Genomic DNA, 16,602 nt, shown 5'->3' on the forward strand with positions numbered 1-16,602 from the left:
CCATGGGGAGTGAGGTCAGACATGCCTCATCATGCCCCCCTCCCTTCTTGGAGTCATCCTTTGTAACACATTAACAGGCCTAAGGTTGCTGTGAGCTAGGCTGATGCCATGGCACTCTAGCCCAGGCAACAGAGTAAGACTCTGTCTCAAAAAAACAAAACAAAAAAACCAAACCATAACCCAACCATGGGGAGTCCATCTGCTCAAGGCTTCTTGGGCGTGGCTCCAGGTTATGGTCCTCAAATTTGGCTCAGAAAAAAATCTCTTTAAAATTATTTTACAGTTTGGCTTCTTTTCCGTTAACAACAGATAGAAGACCCCCACATCTTTACTTACGCTTTCTAGCAAACTCCTCCAATCTTAACTCAAGCATTCCCTGCTATTTACTCCAGGTCTTTAAACAAAGCTTAATCGTTTCAACCAATTGCCAACTAAAAATTCCTTAAAACCCACCTATGACTTGTAAGCTCCTGCTTCAAGATGTGTTGCCTTTTCAGCATGAACTCATGTATACCTTTCATGCATTAATTTATGATTTTACCTGTAATCCTGTCTCCATGAACATATAAAACCAAATTGTAATCTGGCCGCTTAGGTTGCATTTTCTCAAGACCTCTTCAGACCATGTTCCCCAGGCCAGCGTCACATATACTCAGCTCAGAATAAATCTCTTCAAATTATTTTACAGAGTTTGGAGTTTTTCCGTTAACAGGAAGAAAATAATAGGTCAGAGTGCTCTTCTTGCACCTGTTTTTCAAGTGCATTTACAACACTTCTGTGAACCCTCTACTGCAAATTGCATTTTATCATCCATTTACATCTCTTTTCCTCCACTAGATTGTGAGTTTCATAATGACCAGGACTATTTCTTTTTGCCTTTGTATTTCTGGGGCATAAAAGTGCCTGGGATAAGACAGAATTTCAATCAATCACAGTTGAATGCAAGAGGGCTTAACTGTCTCCAGCTCTGCCTGCATTGAGCCCTCAATACCAATTCGTGCTGTGGGGGCGCTGTACCAGCCAGTCCTTGATAGGAAACATGAGAGAATCTGACCAAGGCTAGAAAGGGAGGTTACAATTTTCATCATTTAAAACATTCCGAGGACGTTTTCATTGTTGGTTAAATGAACCTGCAAGTCAATGTTGCCCTCTAGCGCCGCCTACAGCGCCGTCAAACAAGCAGAAGTAGTAGATTTCCCTGCAGAGAAATTCTCTGGGCCAACTTCCTTTAAACAGAAAAAGGAAACTGGCGACGAGTTCGAGCCGGAACCTGGGGCGGGGAGACGTCGCGGGCTGGGGGAGCGAGAACGCGCATGCACCTCGCGCAGCTCCGCCCTTCCCACGGTTGCCGGGCAACCGACCCGGAAGTGGCAGGAAGCGAGTCCCCGGCAGGCGCCGCTAGCGGGCGGAAGATGGCGGAGGGCGGCGGCGCCGAGCCTGGCGAGCAGGAGAGAAGGTCTTCGGTGCCGCGGCCCCCGAGTGCACGGGATTTGCAGGTGCGGCCAGCTGCCAAGGGAGGAGCGCGACAAAGAGCGCCCTGGGGCGCGAGTCGGAGGTCGCCTCTGGCCTCGGCTAAGTCCTTCCTGGCCCCTGTCTGGGGGCGGAATTGTGACTCTGCCTCCGCGGCTCTCCAGTGGGCGCATCGCGCGGTGGTGGTCGTGGAAACTAGTGCCTGAGTCTCTACAGTCGGTGCCTCGTTTGTACTTCACCCTCTGTGGGCTGCAAAAAGCAACTGTTCATTTAGCATGGCATTTTTCGGGGTCAGTTGGGTTGTTCACTGGTTAATGCTTCCTTCACGAGACTACAGAAGGAAGCTTCACTGTGGCCATAGTAAAGTAGGCAATCTCTTAAAAAGTAGTGTCACGTGTGCTAGTTCTTTTGTCTTGAATGCTGACTTGGTTACTTAGATACAAAAAGATACTTTTTATTAAGTAGCTTTTCTCTTTTAAAGAGGTGAGCTAAAGCGATACAACATTGCACGTAAGAAACGGGTAAATAAGACTTTGTAACGTTATAGGACACTTACTTTGTTAAATACGAGTGCACCAAATCCTCTTTTATTAGATGCTAACACCACTTTGCTCATTTTAGACTTTTTCTGTCACCTTGTAAGATCATTGATAAAATTCAACACATAAACATCTGTAAGAAGCTACAGTTAAAAATGAATGAGCTTGAATCCTTAAACCTTGGTAGAACAGTTGTGTATTACTTTATGGCCACACTTTCATTCGTTTACGTGAGCAAACATAAATTGACCACCTGCTGTATAACATAACTTTCAGCTCTGGGGAACGCAGAGATAAATAGCACATCAAATACACAGTTGGTGCTGGACACTGATCAAGGCTATAGAAGTGTAAAAGGCCTTTCTACCTTTTGGAAACCTACAGAGTTTTTTGTTTATTTTGGTTTTGAGATATAGATATGAATCATTTAGCATAACTTTTTAAGATGGGGTATAATTGGGTGCCAAAATAAGGCAATACATAAAATACAGAATTTGGAGAATGGAGAGATCAGTGTAAGGTTAGGCAGTGAGATCAATATAGAATAGTTCCAGTGCCTATAGTCAATCCAGTAGTAGTAAACAGAATCAAGAAATAGGAACCTATTATCACCTCATCTTTTCTACTGTAGACCAACATTACTAAGAGGCAGTGAGGGGTGTTGGGGAAAAATGAATTTAGTGGTCAGAACAACTTTGGTTTGCTTCTTGGTCCTGCCATTAGTAGTTGTGTGAACTTAGAAATATTTTAACCTTTTTGAACCTCAGCATCTTCATTTGTAAACTGAGGGTGATAGATAGTGGTAGGGGTGTAAGGATTAAATAATGTCTGTAAAGGCCCTATGCCCAATTTCCATATTATCCTGGCTCAGTATTCCCTTGGCAAGTATTTGGTTTCTTTTCCCTTAAAGGAAAGACATGCTGTAACTTTCACTGGTTTTAGTCCATTCTAATACCATTAAAGTTAATACAGACTGTGTAACTTAATATCCTTTCCCTAATTTAAATCCGTTTCTTCTTTTTATGTGGAAAGTGAGAATAGTTTGGTTAATGATCACCTGATACTGGAAAATTGTTTATAGACAATCCAGTGGATCTATGTATGATTAATGGTTGGAGATATGCTGGTAGGTGTTGCTAATTGAGAATGCCTTAGTTTCCATTATTAATTAGAAGATAGGGATTTCTTTTTAATCTATGTACTTATAGGTAGGTCAGTAGGAAGATAACTGATTTCTTTATGAGTATAATTTGGTATATCAAATACAGTGTGTAAGTATTGGTAATCTTTCCTTTAGAATTTAATATGAATGTGAAGAACTTGCAAAGAAACTTGAAAACAACCAAAATGATGACATATCAAGAAATAAAGTATGTATCAAAGGTTTAAAGAATTGATAATGATGTTCTCCCCAAATGGTTTCTTGGATATTGTTTATAGATTATCTTGTTATTGTTTAATCTAGACATGCTTACGAGTTACTCAGTGCAGTTTTCAGTAGATACTTCTTCCCCAAGAGCTTGCTCTAGGAGTCTTTCATGGTGAGGAAAAGGGCGATGTACTAATTGGAACAAAGAAAAGTACCCCTAAATAAATATATCTTAGCTACATGCGGTGTGGAGTTTGTTGGCATCTGAATCAAGAGGGAATGTTCCAAGTCCAACACAGGAAAGCTACATAGTTGTTTTCCAAAAGGCCCCTCAGCACTGGGAGCCTCCAATTTGCAAACTGCAAACTTGGGAATCTCATCTGAATATCAAATCAAGAACTGTTCTTGGTTCCCTTCATCTCCCCAAATTGGGAAATGGCCAGTGGGAAAGTTAAGAGTAGGATTTTTAGTGACAAGACAAAGCCTAAAAACCACCTCAGTGTTCAATAGCATTTCTGCATTGTCAAAGACTTTTGTCACTTCTAGTGTCCTTCAGTCCACCCACATACATGGGTTTTAACAGTTGGTTAAGTAACATATTGTATACTGTGCCCCAGTTTTCTTCCAGAATGTCAAAAAAAAAAAAAAAAAAAAGATTTCTGTTCTTAATTCTGTTTCCATATAGGTTGGAATGGGGAGGGGATAACTTCAATACTTATTAGGGGTTAGGATTGGACTTGATAGGATGGGCTTGATAGTGGATACTATAAGTGAGAAAATAAGAATGTCTGAAGCTGTGTTGCCACAGTATCCTAATCCTTTGAATATCATTGGTTCTCAATGATATATATAATGGAATATATTCCATATCATTGGTTCTCAACTTTAGTGTGCATCAGAATCACCTGGCAGGCTTGTTAAAGCAGAGATTGCTGGGCCTCACCCTGAGTCTAATTAATTCATTAGGTCTAAAGGGGGTTTGAGCATATATAGTTCTTACAGGCTCACAGGTGATGTTGATGTTGCTATTCTCTCTGATAAACCTTTATTATGGCTTCTAGAATTTTTCACTCCAAGGCTGAGAATTCCAGTACTTTTGCTGTGTACTTGATTTTCTCACTTTCCTTTCATGTTCAAGTTTTTCACATTACAAATTCCAGAGGAGATTATCAATACTGTATTTATCATACTTTATTATCTCTGTATTATTGAAACATCTTAATTACATTTCAAGATTTTGTTGCTATTCTATTAGTTTTGACCAGTACTTCAATTAATTTTTAGCAATTTAAATTATCATTTCCTCTTTTGGTGTGGTGTCATCTGCTATGTTAAACAATATAAATTAAATTTCTTTATAATATATATTCTTTATAATATTAATATGCCTATATTATATGATGCAACATGGCATCTAAACATCACCCTTCTTATAAGCTAATGATGTATTGTTAATAACTAGGATCTCTCAGCCAGGTAACTCCCTATTCTAATATCATTTCCCCTGTATTATTGTTTTGTTAGCATATGCTCTACCATGGAAAAGGCATTTGCTTTATTTATTTGTTTTACAGAAGAAAATTATTTGATTGGAAGGATTTATTCAAATCTTCTTTAAAAACAAGGTACAAACTACAGCAAACATAATCTCAATGTAAAAATCCATCTATGTGTTTATGATTCATATTATCTGTAATTATACAGGAATTTATTGCCTATTAAGTACTATATTACAAACAATTTTGGAAACTTAAAATGTATAGCAGATAAAATAGCAAAAATGTACACAAGTAATAACAATATAATGCTTAATATAAATGTCATTGAGGGATAGCACATGCTATGAGTCTTTAGAAGAGAAAGATATTTAGGAAAATTTGAAAAGGTTTGTAAAGGATGGCTGAGATGGCTCTTTGAAATATAGATAACATTTTCATTGATGAGACTGGGAATAATGTAAAAGTAATTCATAGGGCTGAAATAATATAATTGGCTCAGGAGGAAATCCATTAAAGAATGCTATTTTGAAGAGGTTTTAGGGAGGTAAAGTTTATGAAAACTCCAGACCAAAAGTCAGACTGTCTCTCCCTTCTCTCTCCCCAATCTCTTCCTCTTCTGCTGACTCTGACTTTGGTTTGGTTAGGTTTGCTTGAGATGGAGTAATAAAGGACCATAAGGAGATATACAGAACACTGAAGGAAGAAAAGAAATCTTGGGAAAATGAAAGACTGATACAATCATTGCTAAACATTTAATAGGATATTCTAGTGGTGGAACACAGGCATTGTGCTTTATGTGCATTATTTTATCTTTTTTTTTTTTTTTGCAGTTTTCAGTTTATTTTCTTTTTATTTATAGGTGCATAATAGATATATATCTTTATAGGGTACATGTGATGTTTTGATACAGGCATACAATGTGAATTAATCAAATCAGGGTAATTGGGGTGTCAGTTACCTCAGGCATTTATCATTTCTTTGTGTTAAGAATATTCTGATTTCACTGTTTTAGTTATTTTTAAGTATACCCTAACTTGTTGATTATAGTCACTTTATTTTGCTATCAAATACTGCACATTATGTCTCACTCTCTGTTTTTGCACCAATTAACCATCCCCACTTTATCCCTTCTTCACCTCCCCACCCAACTTTCCCAGCCCCTGGTAACTGTCATTCTACTCTCTGTCTCCATGAGATCAATTGATTGTAACATTAGCTCCCACATGTGAGTGAGAAAAAGTGAAATTTGTCTTTCTGTGCTTGCCTTATTTCACTTTACATAATGTTCTGCAGTTCCATCAATGTATTTGCAAATGGCAAGATTTCATTTTTTTTGTGGCTATATAATATTCCACTGCATATATTATATGTACCACACTTTCTTTATCCATTCATCTATTGATGGATACTTAGGTTGATTTCAAATCCTGGCTATTGTGAATAGTGCTGCAGTATACATGAGAATGCAGATATCTTTTTGATGTACCGATTTCTGCTCTTTGGGATATATACCAAGCAGTAGGATTGCTGAATCATATGGTAATTCTATTTTGAGTTTCTGAGGAACCTCCATACTGTTCTCCATAGTAGTTGCACTAACTTATATACATTCCCACCAACAGTGTATGATGGTTCCCCTTTCTCTACATTCTTGCCAGCATTCATTATTGCCTGTCTTTTTGATAAAAGCCATTTTTACTGGGGATGATGCTATCTCATTGTAGTTTTGCTTTGCATTTCTCTGATGACTAATGATGTTGAGCATTTTTTCATATATCTGTTGGCCATTTGTCTTTTTTTGAGAAAGGTCTATTGAGATCCTTCACCTGTTTTTAATCAGAATATTTGATTTTTTTCCTTTTGAGTTGTTAGAACTCCTTATACATCCTGGTTATTAATCCTTTGTCAGATAGATAGTTTTTCTCCCATTCTGTGGGTTGTCTCTTCACTTTGTTGGTTATTTCCTTTGTTGTACAGTACCTTTTTAGCTTGATGGGATTTCATTTGTCCAATTTTACTCTGGATGCCTGTGTTTTGGGGGTATTACTAAGGGGTCCTTAGCTGGACCAATATCCTGAAGCATTTCTCCAGTGTTTTCTTTTAGTAGTTTCATAGTTTCAGGTCTTAGATTTAGTCTTTATTCCATTTTGTTTGACTTTTGTATATGGCAAGTGATAAGGGTCCAATTTCATTCTTCTATATATGGATATTCAGTTTTCCCAGAACCATTTATTGAAGAGACTGTCCTTTCCCCATTGTATATTCTTAGCATCTTTGTCAAAGATAAGTTCACTGTAGATGTGTGGATTTATGTCTGGGTTCTCTATTCTGTTCCATTGGTATATGTGTCTGTTTTTTTGCCAGTACCATGTTGTTTTGGTTACTACAGATCAGTGGTATAATTTGAAATCAAGTAATGTGATTTCTTCAGTTTTGTTCTTTTTACTCAGGATGGCTTTGGCTATTCTGGGTCTTTTATGGTTCCGTATAAATTTTAGGATTTTTTTTTCTGTTTCTGTGAGGAATGTCCTTAGTATTTTGATGGTGATTGCATTGAATCTGTAGATTGCTTTGAGTAGTGTGGACATTTTTAACAATATTGATTCTTCCGATCTATGAGCATGGGGTATCGTTCCCTTTTTTTTTTGATATCCTCTTTGATTTCTTTCATCAGTGTTTTATAGTTTTCATTATAGAGATCTTTCATTTGGTTAAGTTTATTCCTAGGTATTTTTAAAAAATTTTTTTAGCTATTGTAAATGGAGTTACTTTCTTGATTTCTTTTTTAGATTATTTGCTGTTGACATACGGAAATGCTACTGATATTTGTATGTTGGTTTTTTGTCCTGCAACTTCACTAAAATTTGTTTATTCTAATAATTTTTGGGTGGAGCCTTTAGATTTCTGTAAATATAAGATCATATCATCTGCAAACAAGGGTAATTTGACATCTTCCTTCCCATTTCGGATGCCCTTTCTTTCTTTCTCTTGTCTGTTTGCTCTAGCTAGAATTTCCAGTACGATGTTGCATAACAGTGGTGAGAACATGGATCCTTGTCTCATTCTGGATCTTAGAAGAAAAGCTTTTGTTCGGTTTTTCTCCATTCAGTATCACACTAGCTATGAGTCTGTCATATATGGCTTTTATCCTGTTAGAGTTTTTATCACGAAGGGATGATTAATTTTATCGAATGCTTTTTCAGCATCAATTGAAATGATCATATGGTTCTTGTCCTTCATTCTGTTAATATGATGTATCACATTGATTGATTTGCATGTGTTGAACCATCCTTGCATACCTAGGATGAATCCCACTTGATCATGATGAGTACTCTTTTTAACGTGTTGCTAAATTCAGTTTGCTAGTATTTTGTTGAGGATTTTTGCATCTATATTCATCAGAGATAGTGGCCTATGGTTTCTTTTTTTTGTTGTCTCTTTTGTTTTGGTATCAGGATGATACAGGCCTCATAGAATAAGTTTGTGAGTATTCCCTCCTCCTTGATTTTTTAGAATAGTTTAAGTAGGATTGGTATTAGTTCTTCTTTCAATGCTTGGTAGGATTCATCAGTTAAGCCATTGGGTCCTATAAAACTATAAAAGCCATTGGGCTTTTCTTCAATGAGAGACTTTTTCTTACTGCTTCTATTTCATTACTTGTTATTGGTTTGTTCAGATTTCTTCTTGGTTTTCAGTCTTGGTAGGTTGTATGTGTCTAGGAATTTATCCATTTCTTATAGGAAAGTTGCTCATAGTAGTTTCTAATGAACCTTTGGATTTCTACAGCATCAGTTGTAATGTCTCTTTTTTCATCTCTGATTTTATTTATTTGGGTCTTCTCTCTTTTTTTCTGGCTAAAGATGTGTCAATTTTGTTTAACTTTTCAAAAAAGCAACTTTATTTCATTGATCTTTTGTATTTTTTTGTGTTTCAATTTATTTCTGCTCTTATTATTTTTCTTCCTACTAATTTTGGGTTTGTTTTGCTCATGTTTTTCTAGTTCTTTGAGATACATCATTATGTTGTTTATTTGTAGCTTTTCTACTTTTTTGATGTAGGCACCTGTTATTGTAAACTTTCCTCTTATTACTGCTTTTTCTGTATCCCATAGGTTTTGATATGTTGTGTTTTCATTTGTCTTGAGGAATTTTTAAATTTCCTTCTTCATCTCTTTATTGACCCACTGGTCATACAGGGACATATTGTTTAATTTCCATGTATTTGTTTATTTTTCAATGCTTCTCTTGTTATGGATTTTTAGCTTTATTCTCTTGTGCTTAGAGAAAATATTTGGTATGACTTCAATTTGTTTTTAATTTTTTAAGATTTGTTTTGCGTTCTAATATGTGATCTATCCTTGAGAATGATCCATGAGCTGAAGAGAAGAATGTGTATTCTGTAGCTGTTGGATGAACTATTCTGTAAATATCTATTAAGTCCATTTCATATGTGGTGCAGGTTAAGGCCAATGTTTCATTGTTGATTTTCTGTCTGGATGATCTGTCCAGTGCTAAAAGTGGACTGTTGAGATCTCCAGTGATTAATGTGTTGCGGTCTATCTGTCTCTTTAGCTCTGATATTTGCTGTATATCTCTGGGTGCTCCAGTGTTGGATGCATATATATTTAGAATTGTTATATCTTCTTGCTGAATTGACCCCTTTATCATTATATTATTATAATAACCTTCTTTGTCTTTTTTTTTTTTTTTACAGTTTTTGTCTTGAAATCTATTTTATCTGATAGAAGTATAGCTACTTCTGCTCTTTTTTGGTTTCTATTTGCATGGAGTATCTTTTTCCACCCCTTCATTTTCAGTCTTATGTGTCTTTATAGGTGAAATATGTTTCATGCAAACAACATATTGTTGGCTCTTGTTTTTTTATCCATTCAACCGCTCTGTGTCTTTTGATTAGAGACTTTAGTCCATTAACATTCAATGTTGTTATTGGTAGGTGAGAACTTACTACTGCCATGTTGTTATTTCATTTCTAGTTGTTTTGTGGTCCTCTCTTTCTTTCTTCTTCTTCTTTTGTTTAAAGTGATTTTTTTCTAGTAGTGTGTTTTCATTTCTTTTGTGTGTGTGATGTGTGTATGTGTGTCTGTTGTAGGTTTTTTTGATTTGAGGTTACAATGAGGCTTGCAAAAAATAAAACCAGACTGGGTGCAGTGGCTTATGCCTGTAATCCTAGCACTCTGGGAGGCTGAGGCAGGAGGATCACTTCAGGTCAGGAGTTTGAGAGACCAGCCTGAGCAAGAGCAAGACCCCGTCTCCACAAAAAGTAGAAAAACTAGCCAGACATGATTGCACACACCTGTAATCCCAGCTACTTGGGAGGCTGACACAGGAGGGTGGGTTGAACCCAGGATTTTGAGGTTGTAGTGAGCTATGATTATGCCACTGCACTCTAGCTGGGGTGATGGATGGAGCAAGACTCTTTCTCAAAAAAAAAAAAAATTATTTTAAACATATGACAATTCTGCTTACAAACAAGTACAAAGAAAATGTAACAGGAATTCTACCCTGAAACTCCATCTCCCACGGCTTTTTAACTTTTTATTGTTGCCATCCATATCTTTTTATACTATCTTTCAAAAAGTAGTCATAGTTATTTTTGATAGGTTTGTCTTTTAGTCTTCCTACTCAAGATATAAGTGATTTATGTATCACAATCACAACAAGAGAATAGCATGTATTTGTGTACTTACTATTACCAGTTAATTGTATACTTCAGGTGATTTCTTATCATTCATTAGTGTCCTTTCTTTTCAGATTGAAGAACTCCTTTTAGCATTCTTGTAGGATAGGTCTGGTGTTGATGAAATCCCTCAGCTTTTGTTTGTCTGGGAAACTATTTCTACTTCATGTTTGAGGGATATTTTTGCAGGATATAATATCCTAGCGTTTTTTTCCTCCATCACTTTGAATATGCTGTACCACCCTCTCCTGGTCTATAAGGTTTCCACTGGGAAATCTGCTGCCGTACATATTGGAGCTCCTTTATATGTTGTTTTTTTTCTTTTTTCTTACTTCCCTTAGGACCTTTTCTTTGTCCATGACCTTTGGGAGCTTGATTATTAAATGCCTTGGAGTAGTCTTGTTTGGATTAAATTTGCTTGGTGTTCTATGACGTTCTTGTACCTGAATGTTGATCTCTTTCTCTAGGTTTAGAAAGTTCTCTTATTATTTCTTTGAATAAACTTTCTACCTCATTCTCTCTCTCTCTCCTCTTTAAGGCCAATAACTGTTAGATTTGCCTTTTTGAGGCTATTTTCTAGATCTTGTGGGCATGCTTTATTCTTTTTATTTTATTTTATTTTTTTGTCTTCTGACTGTGTATTTCCAAATAGCCTGTCTTCAGGATCACTAATTCTTTCTTTTTTTGCTCAGTTCTGCTGTTGAAAGATTCTGATGCATTTCTCAGTTTGTCAGTTAAATTCTTCAGCTCCAAAATTTCTGCTGGATTTTTTAAAATTATTTCAATCTCTTCATTAAGGCTTCTGAATTCCTTCTCTGTGTTATCTTGAAGTTCACTGAGCATCATTAGGACAGCTATTTTGAATTCTTTGTCTGAGAAGGTCATATATCTCCATTGCTCCAGGATTGGTCACTGGTACCTTATGTAGAGTGTTTAGTGAGGTCATGTTTTCCTGGGTGTCCTTGATGCTTGTGGATGTTCATCAGTGTCTGGGCATAGAAGAGTTAGGTATTTATTTTAATCTTTGTAGTCTGACCTTGTTTAATCTCATGCCTCTTAAGAAGGCTTTCTAGGATTCAAAGGGACTGAGTGTTGTGATCTAAGTCTTTGGTTACTGCAGTTGTATCAACACTAGGGATGGCCCAGGCCTAGTAATGACTCTTCAGACTCCTAGTAGTACTGCCTTGGTGAACTTGAGTAAGATACAGGAAAGTTCCCTGGATTACCAGGCAAAGTCTCTCACCCTCTGTGCTGGGCTGCTGAAGTTGGGGGAGGAGTAACATGGGCATTCCTCATGGCCACCAGCACCAGTTCACACCTGAAGCCATATCAGTCTCACCCAAAACCTATGGTAACTGTTGCCTGGATACCTCTGATGTTTATTCAAAGCCCAAGGGCTCTTTAGTCAGCACGTGGTGAATCTTGCCAGGACTGGGTCTTTCCCTTCAAGGCAGCTTGTTTCCTTCTAGCCCAGGATAGAGCCAGAAATGCCATCCAGGAACTAGGCCTGGACTCAGGGGCTTCAGGAGTCTACTTGGTACTTTATTTTACTGTGGCTGATCTGGTACTCATGTTGCAAAACAAAGTCCTCTGAACTTTTCCCTGTCCTTTCCCAAGTGGAAGAAGAGTCCCTGAGCTTCACTGCCTGTAGCTGGGGGGTGAGGGGGAGTGACTCAGACACTGGCTTGGCTACCACTGCTGGTGCCTCACTGGGTCAAGTGTACCCCAAGTCCACTGGCTCAGAGCCAGCACAGTTGCAGAAATTGCCCAAGGACTGCAGCCTTTGTGGCCTGACTGCCTTGTGAATTTATTCCAGGCTGCTTTTTGTCAGCCAGTGGTTGGGCTAGCCAGAACTTGGGTTTTGAAGCACAAGATTTCTCTCAGGCCACGCTAGTCTGAATGCTTCCTCCATGGGCAGCAACATAATTCTGCCCTGTGCTGTGTTTCCCTGTGACAAGGGGGCCTTGGGTTTCAATGGAAAGTCCCATAATCACTTGAGTCTCCCTCTCCCGGCACACAGATTGTCTCTCCACTGCTGGTGGGGGTGATGTAGGCAGTGTTTAAACACTGGTCATGACAGTTATTATATAATCGAATAGCCACAGGGGCCTTAAGGGAAGTTTCTGAATTGTTGTCCAAAGATCTCAAAAATTAGAAAAAATATAACTTAAACATTTCTAAAATGTTTGGATTACTTTTTTAAATTCCATTTCAAGAAAAAATATAGTTCTATTTATTTAATTTTGAAGATATTTAGCCATATATCTATAATGTGTAATTTGGTAATATTGCTCTGTAAGTGATATATAAGCCATACATGTAATATATTCTATTTTTCAGAAAATTATTTTTCTAAACTTGATGAAATTTATGTCTGGGAGACTTTTAAACAGAACATTTTTGAAATTTTTTTATGTGCTTGGATTTTGAAAACTTTAACAGCTGAATGAAATTATTTTATGAGATCTAATTAAAGAAGCTGATATGGGTGTGAAACATCTTCAAGAATTCTTAAAAAAATTTTAGGAGAGTTATATAGGTCCAGATTTGAAAAAGATTTGTTAACCTGATACAATTTTTGAAACTGTTGAATAGTTAATTAAAAATAAATATTATAACTTAAATTTGTTCTAATATATGTGGCATTTGGGTGCTATAAAATAGGAGATGCAACAAGTTAATTTTGGGAAGGGTCATCAGAAGCAGGGGCCTTCATTTTTTCATGAAAAGTCTTTACCACTCAATTTCAAGTTAATTTTCTATTCATAACTTATTATTGTATGAAAGAGTTTATTTCTAGTGTTATACTTTGTAACAATCCTGTTTTTATGTAGTTGGCATTGGCAGAATTATATGAAGATGAAGTGAAATGCAAATCTTCCAAGTCTGATAGACCTAAAGCTGCAGTCTTTAAGAGCCCACGAACACCACCTCAGCGGTAAGTTTTGTTTTAAAAATAAATTGTAACTCTTTTCAGTTCACTAATCCCAAATTATTTTAAATGGCCTTGGAGATTTTTAAAAAAATTATAATTTTTTTAAATATTATTTAGGTACTACTCCTGAAACTTTTATAGTCAGAAAGCTAAAAGAAACGTATGGAAAATTTACCTTAAAATACCTGATTTTTTTTTGGTGGGCATCATATGAAATTATATCATGAATAATTTTGCTCTTGGGCACAGTGGTTCTTTAATATTTTTTGAGTCATAGGACTCATTGAGAACCTGATGAAAGCTATAGACCCTCTCCTCCCAAAACAACATCCATGTGCAACTTTGTGATTTTTAAGGGTTCATGTGTTTCTTAAAGTCCATCCATGGAACCTTTCTAGGTCTTTTGTCCTCCATTTAAGAATCTATAACTTCTGGAGTCTGTCTCTGCCTCCATCTGGTGATGATTCGACTAATAAGGTAGTATTTGCTTTTGTTAAAAATCCCTAAACTATAAAAACAATCCACCATGAAGATTTCAGAGATGAGAACCAGGTATATTTTATTGCCATGAGTATTCATGTTGCCAAGAATATTTTCATTAACATATTTTTAGTATGCAGATCTCATCCCTAGGAAGAAACTTGAATTTTCCCATTGTATCTCATTCTCAGAAAGTCTGTAATTTACCAAAATTTGAAAAATTCACCAGAAATTATTTTTTGTCACTACTCCATATTCTCTCTTTCTGTAAGGGAGATAAAACTAACATATCTTGCTGGATCTAAATGAAAAAAAAAACAAATAGTATTTATAATTTTTTCTCCCAACTTTTTACTTTATAAATTTTCAAATCCATAGAAAATTAAAAGACTAGTAGAGTGAATAAATACTGCATATGCTTCACTTAACATGTTGTGACCACTGTTAACATGTTGTAACATTGCGTTCATGCACACTCACTCTCTTTCACTCAACCATTTGAAAGAAAATTGTAGCCATCATGACACTTCACCCCTAAATACTTCAGCATGCATCTCCTAGGAATAAGCACACACTTCTTTATAACCTTGGTGCATACCTTAAAAAATTAACAGTAATTCTACCAATGTCCTTGAGTATATAGTCTGTAACTCAGACATTTCTTATAGGCTTTTCTTTGGATTTAGGATCCAGCCAAGGACCACACATTGCATTTGATTATTCTTGTTTTAAATTTTTGAATCCAGAGCATTTTTCCCATCTTTTTGTTGTTTTTAGCTCAGCTACATAATCTATTACATTGACTTTTTTGAAAAATGTAAGCCACATATCTTATAAAATGTCCCACATTCTAGATCATTTCCTCATGATTAGATTCGTATTAAACATTTTTGTCAAGAATGCTAGATAAGTGATATTGTCTATTTATTATATGACATCAAAAGTCATATAATTTCAGGTTTTTCCACTATTGGTGATATGTTCACTTGGTTAAGTTGCTGACCACCACATCACTCCATTGTAAGGTACAGTTTGTCCTTTGTAATCAGCAGGTTGGTATCTTGGCACTGTTTGAATATCTTATCCTTTCATTTAATTTTTATTTTTTGTGTATATGTTTATAATATATATAATTCTTATTTTTACATGTATAAAATATTTTTTAACTGCTTCCCTAATTTGTATATTCTCCCAGTTTTTGAAAGTACTTAGTATATATTGATGTGTTTTATTCATTCACTATTTGGCCATTGTTTCTCCAGTTTCAGCATATGTTGAATGACTTAATTTTCTCTTGATGTAGCAAATTAAAGTTTTGAGTTCTTACAATAAGACTAATGTATTAATATTTTCCTTGCTATTCAAATATGGTTGCTAAGATATTTCAGTGAAGGGTTTTCCTCTTTTATGCTACCTGAAACGATGTTGCCATTAGTATTTGTAATCTGACAGTCAAGTTTTTAAAGGATTTTATGCCTCACGTTTGATCTCTAGAATTATGCACATATCCAAAAAGATGAGTTTCCTTAAAAGATACTGATTGAGACTCAAACTGTGTTTAACCTGCTTATAATACAAGGTGTAGCAAAGTATCAGCAGTCTTTTTTCTAAGTATGATATTTTCTAATACTAAGTATGCACTTCCTTTGATTTCATATTCCATATCAACATTAACCCAGTTTTATTGTACTTCTACAGATTTGTTTGGTTTAGGAAACAGTGCTTATTTTCATGGTCCTTGGGCAGCATTATAAATCAAAACAGTTACCTTCCCATTGTCACTTTAAGCCAAGATATTTTCATTGTGTGAAACTCTAAACAGTATGATATTTGTGTTAATTTACAAAAGGAGGTACATAACCTATAGAAAAACCCTCAGAAGACTATAGTGTGATGCCTGTTTTAACATATTCATCCACTAAAGGTTATGTATCATAGAACTTAAATGTCCTCCACAAGTCATTATATATTAATAGAAGTATTGTTTTGAGTATTAAATGAGATAAAATATATGTTTAGCATAGAGTTGGTACTTACCTGGGCCTTAAAAGATTGTTAAGATTTAGATAAGCACAGATGATAAAGGACAAAATTCCAAGAACAATGAAGCACACAGAAGAAGATAATCAGATTGACCAGAAGAAGCAGAAAATGAACCCACCAAACTTTAGTGGCTTAGTGGCAATAAGGTTGGATAGGTGGAGGTGCAGCCAGCAGGGTTTCACGGGGATGTGACCTTTGCTGTCACGCAGTGCCCCATGCTTAGAAGAGCCTCATGCTTGGTTTAAGGTTTTGCTGTCACCATCTTAAAATTCTTAGTAAATTTTGAACAAGGGGACTCACATTTTCATTTTCCCTGGGCCCCACAAATTAAGTAGCCAGTCCTGGATATAACCTTAAAAGCCAAGGAGATAAATTATACCTGTGTATAAGGCAGTGGAAAGCCAGTATGTTTTTAAAGATAAATTTAATGATAAAACTATAATATAGTGCTAAAATCTTTGACTCTAGAGACAGACACACCTCATTTGTATTTTTTTCTGTCTTTTCTAGAGGTTTTGCCAGTGGGCAAGTTATTTAAACTCCTTGTTTTTATTTTCTCACCTGTAAAAA

The 16,602-nt window shown here is 36.0% G+C and overlaps 1 protein-coding gene across 1 annotated transcript in view; it reads left to right on the forward strand.

Moving 5' to 3' along the window:
* The first annotated feature begins 1,362 nt into the window (after positions 1-1,362).
* UBXN2B (UBX domain protein 2B) overlaps positions 1,363-16,602 on the forward strand; it is a 34,163-nt gene continuing 18,923 nt past the window's right edge. The window contains exons 1-2 of the mRNA XM_012790061.3: positions 1,363-1,496; positions 13,409-13,512. Coding sequence (XP_012645515.2) covers positions 1,413-1,496; positions 13,409-13,512 — 188 coding nt within the window. The 5' untranslated portion in view covers positions 1,363-1,412. The remainder of the gene's footprint in view (positions 1,497-13,408; positions 13,513-16,602) is intronic.

Source organism: Microcebus murinus, chromosome 7, assembly GCF_040939455.1.
Source record: "Microcebus murinus isolate Inina chromosome 7, M.murinus_Inina_mat1.0, whole genome shotgun sequence".
Taxonomy (NCBI): domain Eukaryota; kingdom Metazoa; phylum Chordata; class Mammalia; order Primates; family Cheirogaleidae; genus Microcebus; species Microcebus murinus.